Genomic DNA, 11586 nt, shown 5'->3' with positions numbered 1-11586 from the left:
GTGGAGGGAGGAAGAGACAGTGTGAGTCGGGGTGGCGACAGCAGCGGTCTGGATCTGTCGCCCTCGGATCCCCTGGGCTGCGGGACAGAGAGACTCGGAAGAGGAGCGCGAGCGCCTTCCCGCCGCGCCTGCAGCCACTCCGGGCGCGCACGGATCCACTGGGCGCTGGGGCCGCGAGTCAAGGCCGGGACTCGAGCAGCTCTCCCCGGAAGTAGCAACCAAGGCGCGAGCCTCCGCGCGGCAGAACGGAGACCGAAAGGCACGGGGCTCGGACAGCCTGGCCCCGGGCATCCCCGACTAGTGGCCTCGAGCCCGACACCCCAGCTGCGCCGCGCTCCCGGCCACAAGTTTGCCTCGCGCCGGCCAAGTTGCGAGTGTGAATCTTTCCTCGGGCTTCGGGAAGAGTGTACCTGTTCCTCGCTCGGGCTGGCTCGGGTATGGCCGGACCCCACCTCTGGGGGTGGCTGCTGCTCGGCGGCTGCCTCCTCGCCAGAGCCCAGGTAAGAGCCCCTGTTCCACGGCACCTGCTTCCCGGAGCCTCCGGCCGGTGTTCAACGTTAGGGCGGCCGAGACCAAGGCGCGCGCGGGCGCTGACGCTTACACATTCACGCACTAACACACTCACAGAGAGACAGACACACACACACAAGTGCACCCGGCAAGGTTTGACAGGCATTTAGTGGAGCTGCAAAGATATGCTTTAGGTGAATGATGTCCTGGGGGTGGGCACTATTCCGACCAGCATCTTGGCATCTGCAAAGTAAGAGGATATTTATGAACAACGGGGTTCTGGGTCAGGAGGGTTGAGAGGTGAAGAACTTTTCTTACTCTTAGTCTCCTTGATCCCCGTTTAATTAATTCAAATTATTTTTTGTCTGCTGGCAATTTACCGTCCTTTTTTTTTTTTTTTTTTTTTTTTTGCGGTACGCGGGCCTCTCACTGTTGTGGCCTCTCCAGTTGCGGAGCACAGGCTCCGGACGCACAGGCTCAGCGGCCATGGCTCACGAGCCCAGCCGCTCCGCTGCATGTGGGATCTTCCTGTACCAGGGCACGAACCCGTGTCCCCTGCATCGGCAGGCGGACTCTCAACCACTGCGCCACCAGGGAAGCCCTACCGTCACTTTTGAGAACTTAAATTTCTAGGATTGTTTGTGACCACTGTCTGAAAGGATAATTGACTCTTCCTGTTACAGAATCACGTATCATTAAAGCGAGGAGACTAGATAGAAAAATACATATAACTTGTTAAAGCTGAGTTATGTTTAGACTAAATGGTAGTTATCATTTTCGTACTGCTAATATCGTTTAGAGATTTTCTGGGTGATCTTTCACAATGGACCCTTTCTAATGCGCAATTCATCCTCACATTTTTTTGAGTCAAATAAAATGTAGGATTTACACTCAGCTTTTTAGATGAGCTAGAAAGAGTTGCTTGTAGTGTAATGCAATTTAAGAGCCCTGTAACTTTAAATGGAAATCAACGTTATTTCTCTTTTCTGTTCGGGAGGGGGCGCACTTTGACCGTCAAATAAAGCCCCAAATTAGGTTTTTTAAATTCTTTCCCCATGAGAAAATTAAGGCATTAATTTATGTACTGGTACTGTCTAAACTTAATACTATGTTCTTGGCTTTCAAATGGCCAGTTTAAATTTGTTATTCTAAACGTGCAGGTTTTTTTGTTTTGTTTTTTTAACCACATGGCTACATACGTTAATAGAAATAGGTGTTCTCCTAAATAATGGGCTTTACGTAATATGACCAGGATATTTCAAGTGAACTTAATATGTTAAAACAATCAAACGATGTGTGTTATACATTGACTAATAAGATGGTCAGTGAATGCTCAAAAGTAGAGTATGCTCTAACCTGAAAAATTTCACCAGGGTAACAGAAGGAATTATGAATGAATGGAAAAACTCTTAAGAATTTGGTGACAGTTATAGAGCTCGGGTGATCTCTAATATATTTCCTGCATTTCTCTCTCATAACATATTTGGATAATATGCTTGAAAACTCCACTTCCTTGTATAAGGGACAAGTGACCTCTAGCCATTTATTTTATTCAGCGTTCCAGATTACTTTTTCTAAGGAAATAGAGAGACATTGTTTAGTACAATGGAGAAGAAAATCACTGTGCGATTATGGGAAGAATATTTAGCTTTCAAAAAAACCATCAGGACATTGAACGCTTTTTCTATGATTTTAAACCAAGGTTTCTCAACATTGTGGGCCATATAATTCTTTGTTATGGGTGCTGACTTGTACATTGCAGGATATTTAGCAGCAGTCCTGTCCTCTCCACTAGAAACCAGCAGCAGCTCCCAACCCCTGCCTTGTGGTAACCAAAAACATCTCCAGCTATTGCCAAACGTCCCTTGGGAGGCAAAATCGCCTCTGGTTAAGGCCCATTGCTTAAAACCCATTTCCATTTATATTTATAGATTAAGAATTATGTGAAATGAGTTTGTGATAATACGTTACATTTCTGGCACTCTAAACAAAATCTGAAGGCTACATTGAAGTCATTTACGTTGACACGCTGACACCTTCTTTGATCTTCAGTTTCTTCATTCCCAGCAAAGACACATATTAAAAAATGTAATATATTGATAGAACAACAAAGGAAACTCGTCCAAGCAGAATGAGCTTGTGTAGAATAAATGTTTACTATCTGGCAAACGTTGGATTACATTACACAATAGGCAACATAGGCTAGTACTTGGAATTGTTTTAAATATCCCTGTGGTTTTTGGTTGGTGAAGATGCTGCCTTTGCCTCAGTGCACAGTTCAAAAGCCATGAATTCATGCGTCAGGCATCATTGAAGAGCCCAGCAATGCAGTTCCTAGAGTCAGAGTGAGGACAACTGTGTGAATATGTGTAGTATTTTCTTTATTGGAGGGTAAAACCTGAGAAAGGTAACAGGGTGAGGAAGCAGGATTGGACAAAGAGAGCCTCAGACTGGGCTGCAAACCTGACAAAGTCTTGGCCAGCCCCATGGAGAGCTCGGGGGCAAAGGTTGCCCATCATAGGCATCCCACATGGTGAAGAAATGGCCACGTCCTGGTTCTTCCACTGTGCTCAGTCATCGGCTAGGGTTTTTTGTATGATTGTTGACTGAGATCCAGAGCTGAGACAGATGCTTGAAAGCACTGCAGCTGGAGGCTGTCAGCCAACTGCACTCCTTCCAGACAGGTAGCTGGTTCCTTCTAGAAGGACTGTCTCAGGGGTGTACCTCCATGGCTGTTCCCTCCCTTACAAAGTTATCCAGGAACAGCACTGGTTTTGCTGGGTTTGAGAATGGGCTGACGCCACGCGATGCAGGCACCTTCTCCAGGCTCCAGGGCTGCAGATCAGTGTGGCTGTCAGACAGTGTGTGAGAGGAAGTGAGTACAAATCCACCACCACAACTAGAACAAGTTCCCAGGAGCTCGTGACATACTGAGTGGAAGTACCTCAGTTCCATAGAGTACCAGGTGTGAGCAGATGCCAACGCAGGGCAGGTTTCGTTTTCTAGTTATTACTCATTTTTGCCTGAGTGGAATCTAGCGCCACCGTGGACATTCTGGTACAGGGGAAGGAACACTGGCCTGGGGGCCCGGAAAGCTGCATTCAGATCCCTCCTCTGATAACATACAGCCTCCTCAGGCATGAAACTTGATCTCTCCATTCTTCCTCTGTGCAGTTAGGAGGATGGGCTTTACTGACCTTCCAGTGTGGCAATTCAGGGTCTCCTGGAAAGTCAGAAATCTCTTACTGGGTGGGAAGAAAATGATGACCACATACCACATACTGTGGTAGGCACTTTATCATTATTTCCTTTAATTCTCACAGTAACTTTATGAGCTAGGCACTGTAAATTGTTCACGCTTTATAAATGAGAAAATGGGGCTAAGAGATGTTAGGTAGCATTCTTGGGTCACACAGCTAACAAGTAGAGTAGCCATGAGTCACACGGGGTTACTAACAAGTAGAGTAGCCATGAGTCACACGGGGCCTTCTGCTCCTGAACCCACCCCGCAGACTGATGCCCTCATCGTGGAGATCAGCTGGGCACTGATTAGCTGGATTATGTGTACACACATGCTCTTTCTCAGCAATATCCACCCTGGGTCTATTTCCCCAAGAATTTCTCACACAAGTCCATAATGGTTATTGCAGTAATTCTGTGGTGTTAGAGAGCTGGGAACAATCTGGGTGTTCAGTGGGGTAACAGGCAGCAATAAAAAGCAATGGATTCAATGTACACAAAGCAGCATGAATGAGATCCTTAAAATAGGCTGAGATACAGCACAGAAACAATGACATGTATATCACCATTTACGTACATTCAAATACATGCACATAAAACAGCAATACATATTGTAGCAACATATTTAGTTAATATTTTGTATATATATTTCACGTAAATGGTTGTGTATGGGAAGGTAGAGAAGGCGGAGTGGGGTATAGAGATACAAGGGGATAGATAATCAATCAAATAAACCAACATGCTGTATTGGAAATTGTGGTGATAATAAATGGAATTACCAACAAGCCATTATTGGTAGACTTAACAATGAAGACATAGGGCTTCCCTGGTGGTGCAGTGGTTAAGAATCCGCCTGCCAATGCAGGGGACACGGGTTCGAGCCCTGGGCTGGGAAGATCCCACATGCCACGGAGCAGCTAAGCCCGTGCGCCACAACTACTGAGCCTGTGCTCTAGTGCCCACGAGCCACAACTACTGAGCCCACGTGCCACAACTACTGAAGCCCTTACACGTAAAGCTGGTGCTCCCTAACAAGGGAAGCCACTGCTCCGCAACAAGGGAAGCCACTGCAACGAGAAGCCTGTGCACCGCAACAAAGAGTAGGCCTCGCTCGCCACAACTACAGAAAGCCCATGCACAGCAACACAGACCCAACTCTGCCAAAAATAAATAAACAAATAAATAAATAAATAAAATGGGGGCAATAATGACATTTATCTCATAGAATGTGAGAGTATTAAAATTAAAAACATATAAACAACAAAAGCCTTAAGGTGTCTGATAATGAAAATGTCAGCTCTTTCCTTCTATCAGCCAATTAGTAAAGAGCTTTTTAATGGAATGATTATTAGATTGAGATAGTTTCTAAACAAGATTGGGGGTAAGTGAAGGCTTTTCAAAGGTGTGTGTGTGTGTGTGTGTGTGTGTGTGTGTGTATGTGAATTTTGCAAGGCTATTCCCTCTGCCTGCAACACTCTTCCGTCTATTCCTTATGCTTTCTTTTTCAGAACCCAACTCCTTCAGATAGCAATAGGACATTTTATTCATAATGCTGATAGATTTTATAGTTTGCCATTTATTAATGAGTCCTTGATTAACATCTATCTCCTCCTTTGAAGAAGTCGTTCTGAAGACAGTACAGCTAATCATAAGGCAGTTGCAGCAGTCTTATAATCACTGGTGTGTCCTTGTAGAAGTGGAGATGCAGGGAGGCAGATGGATTCGAGAGGTAGAAGGTACATTCAACTGAAGGAAGAGTGGCTTGGGGCAGGTATCATCGATGAGTTAGATTTTTAGATAAGCTGAGTTGGTGGAGCCTGTGAGATATTTAGGAGATGGTTGGATATTGGATTATGGAGTTTAAGAGAAGCTCTGGATTTAGCATCATCCCTTTTTAAATAGGGAGTACTTGAAACCACATGAAAGAATGATATTCTCAGTGAGAGTATCGTGGAATTAAAAGGGTTGGCTAACTAGTTTGAAAAAAGACATGCAGATTGGTTTTCTATAAGATTACCCCTGAATTATAAATTCACAGGGGAAAAGGGGCTAATAAGCAATTTGGAACCCTCTGTGACAATTAGCATGGTGCCTTTGAGTGGTAGTTCTCCATAAATGTTTGATTAAGGTAATTTGTATTTCTTTTATTCATCTTCTTTGATCCCACTTGGTACTCAAGTCTCTGATCATTTACTCCAGTTTTTTTTTGTTTTTTTTTTTGCGGTACGCGGGCCTCTCACTGTTGTGGCCTCTCCCGTTGCGGAGCACAGGCTCCAGACGCGCAGGCTCAGCGGCCATGGCTCACGGGCCCAGCCGCTCCGCGGCATGTGGGATCTTCCCGGACCGGGGCACGAACGCGTGTCCCCTGCATCGGCAGGCGGATTCTCAACCACTGTGCCACCAGGGAAGCCCTACTCCAATTTTAATTGAAAAAATGTCATTCTATTCTAAGGATCAGAGATGACTGCCCTGGGTACCAATGATGCAGTGCAACCTATATCTGGTCACAAAGATGGAGGAAAGAGAGCTGCTGGTAAAGCAACCCTGAGGGAGTTGGGTGTTTCCAGAGATCTCTTGTCTTAATAACTGACAAACTAGCAGGCTAAATGTTGAGCTTGCCAGTTAGTCCACTGGATGATAGAATTTTATAGACTCTCAAAGAAAGTAAATCATGGCTTTCTGGAGGAAGAGGGAACTAAACAAAACGGTCAGGATTATGGACCTTCTAATTGGAACTGAATTTGGAATCTGTGTTTCCTATTCTCATGCTATTACTTATCTCAAAAACTCAGTTTCTTCTTCCCAAAAAATGGGGTGAAAAATAGGAAAAAAATGGGATGACCTAATGCAAGTTATTTTTTTTTGACATGTGTATTACATGAAAACCTCAGGAGAAACATTTAATGTAGTGCCTGTAACAGAGTTTGCTCACTGTACGTGTCAGCCATCAGTGTTGTCGTCATCATCATCATTACCATAATTTCTATCACATTTTAAATTAGTTATTGTTGGTATAGAGAATCTCTATTATTTTTATTTATTGATTCATACCTATGAAGTTTATTCCTGAACAGTAACAATTTTCTCCAATATCTGTATCTGTTCTTTCTTTCTTTTTTTTAGAGATAACTTCTATTTACAATAATAACATTAATAACAAACAGTTACTGAGCACTTCATCTGTGACTGTGTTTTACCGTCATATTATTTATCTCAGATTATAGCCCAATAGTGTAGATTTTATTTTGTTCACTTTGTATAGATCAGGACTATGAGAACTAGTATTTCATGAATTTCTAGAAGGTACATCTTTTTTGTTTTGAATACTTTATTTATTTTATTTTTTTGTAATTTTTATTGGGGTATAGTTGATTTACAATGTTGTCTTAGTTTCAGGTGTACAGAAAAATGAGTCTGTTATACATATACATATATCCACTCTTTTTTAGATTCTTTTCCCATATAGGCCATTACAGAGTATTGAGTAGAGTTCCCTGTGCTATACAGTAGGTCCTTATTAGTTACCTATTTTATATATAATAGTGTGTATGTGTCAATCCCAATCTTCCAATTTATCCCGCCCCCCCTTTACCCCTTGGTAACCGTAAGTTTATTTTCTACATCTGTAACTCTGTTTCTATTTTGTAGATAAGTTTATTTGTAGCCTTTATCTGTTATTTCTTTTTATCTTTTTTCTTACATTACATTAGCTAGAAATTCCATATAAAGTTGAACGATAACAGTAATTATTGTGGGCATCTTACCTTGCTTATTACTTCAGTGGGATGCTTCTAAAGATTTATCATTAAGTATGATAGTTGCTCTAGGTTTTTAATAGAAGTAACATCATTGCTAATTTTGTTAAGTTGTTAAATGTAAGGCTAGTATAGAACTTTTGAATGACAACATGTATAATTTTTAAGTCACAAATGATACGTTATTTCTTTAAAAACTGTCATATTTGTTGTATTGAGCTCCTGTCACAGGTATTGGACTACTTGAGGGCAGGAACTGATTCTTAATCATTTTTCTAGAGTGAATGGTACCAGTAGATGCTCATTAAATATTGGTAAGTGTTTTCATAATCATAGGTAGAAGGATTATTATATATTGCTTCTTAAATTAGCAACTAAGTCAAATACTTTTGTTATTATGAGATACAGGATAACAAATTCAAGTGTCTAGCAAACAAACAAAAATGTTGTTATTTGGCCAACTTTTCAGTCCCTTGTCTGCCCTCTCTCAAGAATTTCCCTGGATTCTTTCCCCTGTGTGCATCACCAAGTTAATTTCCAGTTTGTCTTCTAGATATCAGCTCATGTGTACCTTATTCAGGAAAGCCTGGCTTACCCAGTAAGGCAAAAATGTCCTTACAATAAGCTCTCAGAACCCTGTATATCTTACTTTCTCTTGTAGCATTTTTCAGAGAGTTGTAACTTAACATTTTCTGTGATCATGGTGTAATTACTCTTTCTCCTTTTCTAGACTGCACTTTTCATGAAGGCAAAGGCTGTACTTGTTTTTGCTCCTTTTTGTATCCCAAATGGCCAGCACAGAGCAAGGAATCATAAACACCACTTGAATAAATGAACATTTAGTCAAGTAAAATAAACATTTCTCTGTAATAAAATGTAGTTCCCAAGTTTTCTTGGTCCTGCAGAGATTATGAATATTTTGGTTGATTGAAATGGCATTAATTACACATTAAAAATTGTGTTCTGATTTTAAATTAAAAAATACTATTTGGCCAAATATTTATATGAGAAGATTGGAAGAAACTTATATGTATAATTAAGGTAAAACTGCCTCTCTTTTATGAAACCATTTACATCAAATTGCAAACTGGCTGAAGTTTCCTAGATGAGAATAGTTTATACTGCTTGTCACTTTCCTTACTTTTATAATCAGGTTAGTTCTGTTTCCCATGATAAAAAGTTTCTCAGTGGGCTTCCCTGGTGGCGCAGTGGTTGAGAGTCCACCTGCCGATGCAGGGGACGCGGGTTTGTGCCCCGGTCCGGGAGGATCCCACATGCCGCGGAGCGGCTGGGCCCGTGAGCCATGGCCGCTGAGCCTGCGCGTCTGGAACCTGTGCTCCGCAACGGGAGAGGCCACAACAGTGAGAGGCCCGCGTAGTGAAGAAAAAAAAAAAAAGTTTCTCAGTTATTTTTTAAAATACATTTTTTTTTTGACAGCAGAGACTGTATTTAACAATGCAATTTTGTGGCCATGAGATATGCCTAAGCTTGAATATTCTTCTGTTTACGCTGTAATAGAATCTGCCTTTAGCAAGCCACTCATGCATGTAATGAGTACCAAGGCAGGACTTCTCCTCTCAACATATATTCTGGCATCTCATTTCTTAGATGAATAAAGTCTGTAAGACACAATATTCAGAAGCTTTTGGTAGTTATCTAAACAAAACTTAAGCACAATTTCATGTTGATTAATTGAGCTTAGAGATAAAAACTGGAAGAAATCGTGAGTAGATACGTGGGGCTTTCCTGCATCCTCAAGAATGCCTTTTAAAATCATTCCAAAGACACAGCGTACTTCTGTTTCCCATCAGATTGGTAATATTTAGTTATAACATTTTGTTTGTGAGTTTATTGCATTTCTTACCACTCATGGTTATAGTGTAGTCTGAGAGCCACATTGTACCCCATGACCTACCCCCAGGCAAGATCCATGGCTTGAATTTCTTTTACGTCTACCTTTAGCCACAGTATCTTTGCCCTTGGGAGGATTCAACGAATACTGTTGAAATAAATACTCTCAACAGTCCTCAGTGCTAAACCAGAACAATCAGTGTAGAATGAGTAGATGACTGGCCGAAGGCATTTCTGTGAACTTGAGGAGTTGCCCCCAGTGAAAATTCGTTTTCCCCAGGACTTTTTTTTTTGCGGTACGCAGGCCTCTCCCGTTGCGGAGCACAGGCTCCGGACGCGCAGGCTCAGCGGCCATTGCTCATGGGCCCAGCTGCTCCGCGGCATGTGGGATTTTCCCGGACTGGGGCACGAACCCTTGTCCCCTGCATCGGCAGGTGGACCCTCAACCACTGCGCCACCAGGGAAGCCCCAGACTTCTCATTTTTAATTCAATAAAATTGCACTGCATTACTAAGTATTATGTTCATTGTGCAGGTTCTGAAAGTGGTTAAGAGATGGCTCTGTTCTCCAAGGAGCTTTCACTCTATGGGAGGAGACAAGATTGCCACTACTGCAAAAAGGAGCTCTTGGCCTCTGCTCATGACTTCTGTCTCCCCTCCCTGCAGGATCTGTTCCTTTTCCTTCTTTCTAATATATCTTGTCTGTCTTTGACTTCCACATTTTTGCAGTGTGAATGGTACTCAACTAGAGCTGGGAAAACCTCTGCCAAAGGTTTCTTATGTTCAACCTTTTTTTTTTTTTCTTTTTCTTTTTCCTTCACTAAGTTTATTTTGGTCAAATATATTTAGAATGTAATAAAAGTATAGGCTTGGTGATAATAGCAGTAGTAATAGTTAACATTTTTACAGTGTTCACTATATAAAGGCATTAATTAGGCATCTCTATGCATTATTTTCTTTAATCCTCACAACAATCTTATGAGGAAGGTAATGAGCATTTTTATTGCCTCTCCAAAATCCACTCCATTTCTTACCAATTTTGTGGCAAACAAGGACAAGTGGTAGAGTAAGTGAAAAAAAAAATGCAAAACTGAAAATCCCTGCCCTCATGAATTTTACATTCTCCCATTCTCCTGAAGCCTGCTCTACCTATGGAGTCAGATATGTGCACCAAGAAATTTCCTTATGTTATCTAGTTAAGCATATTGTTGGCACAGTCTTATGCTGAAATTACATAAGATCTGTGCTTTAATTCTGTAGATATGGGAAAACAAAGAATAACTTACCTATTAACGTCTTCTCATTAAAATTTCAGCCATGCTAGATGACTAAGTTCTAGAGATTGGCTATTCAACACAAGGCCCATGGTTAGCAATATGGTGCACTTTTTTTTCCCCCTTAGCTTTCTTAGTTTTTTTTTTCTTGACACTTAGTGCACTTAAAGTTTGTTTAGAGGGTAGATCTCATGTTAACTGTTCTTACTACAAAAAAACCGAAAACTAACAAAAGGGTCAGAAGTACACTTTGGGAGATGTTGGCTACATCTTTTATTTTGATCATGGTGATGGTGCTATGAGTATTTGCACATGTCCAGACTCATCAAATTGCACACATTAAATATGTGCAGCTCTTTGTATATCAATTATACCTCAAAAAAGCTGTCTAAAAAAAAGGTATCCTAGGGCTTCCCCGGTGGTGCAGTGGTTGAGAGTCTGCCTGCCGATGCAGGGGACGCTGGTTCATGCCCCGGTCCAGGAGGATCCCACATGCCGCGGGGTGGCTGGGCCCGTGAGCCATGGCCGCTGAGCCTGCGCTTCCGGAGCCTGTGCTCTGCGACGGGAGAGGCCACAGCAGTAAGAGGCCCACGTACCGCAAAAAAAAAAAAAAAGTATCCTATCTAATTAAAAAAAAACAAAAACCGAAACAAAAAACCCCATAACGTTTTATTCATGACAGTTCCAATCGGCAAGTATTGATACTTTGATGGTCTCTCATGCACCAGACAATGTGATAGTCACTGGAAATATAAATATAGTGAAATACATGCTCACGTTTACAAGCAGAGCACGTTCAGCATTTTTGTAAATGTTTCTAAATTTGAGTTAATGTTTAAACCAGCCTTTGAGTGATGATGGTTCCTTTGGGAGAGGAAATCAACTTGACAAAACATCTTATTGTTGAATTGTAGCCTCTTGTGTCTCTCCCCCTAGTCTCTCCAAGGTTTGTGTCCC

The 11586-nt window shown here is 41.9% G+C and overlaps 1 protein-coding gene across 1 annotated transcript in view; it reads left to right on the top strand.

Annotated features, from left to right (window-relative positions):
- Positions 1 to 217: 217 nt before the first annotated feature.
- PTH2R (parathyroid hormone 2 receptor) overlaps positions 218 to 11586 on the top strand; it is a 104586-nt gene continuing 93217 nt past the window's right edge. The window contains exon 1 of the mRNA XM_067740787.1: positions 218 to 500. Coding sequence (XP_067596888.1) covers positions 438 to 500 — 63 coding nt within the window. The 5' untranslated portion in view covers positions 218 to 437. The remainder of the gene's footprint in view (positions 501 to 11586) is intronic.

Source organism: Pseudorca crassidens, chromosome 6, assembly GCF_039906515.1.
Source record: "Pseudorca crassidens isolate mPseCra1 chromosome 6, mPseCra1.hap1, whole genome shotgun sequence".
Classification (NCBI taxonomy): Eukaryota; Metazoa; Chordata; class Mammalia; order Artiodactyla; family Delphinidae; genus Pseudorca; species Pseudorca crassidens.
The sequence above is the reverse complement of the archived record's forward strand: the minus strand, read 5'-3'. Positions and strand labels throughout refer to the sequence as shown.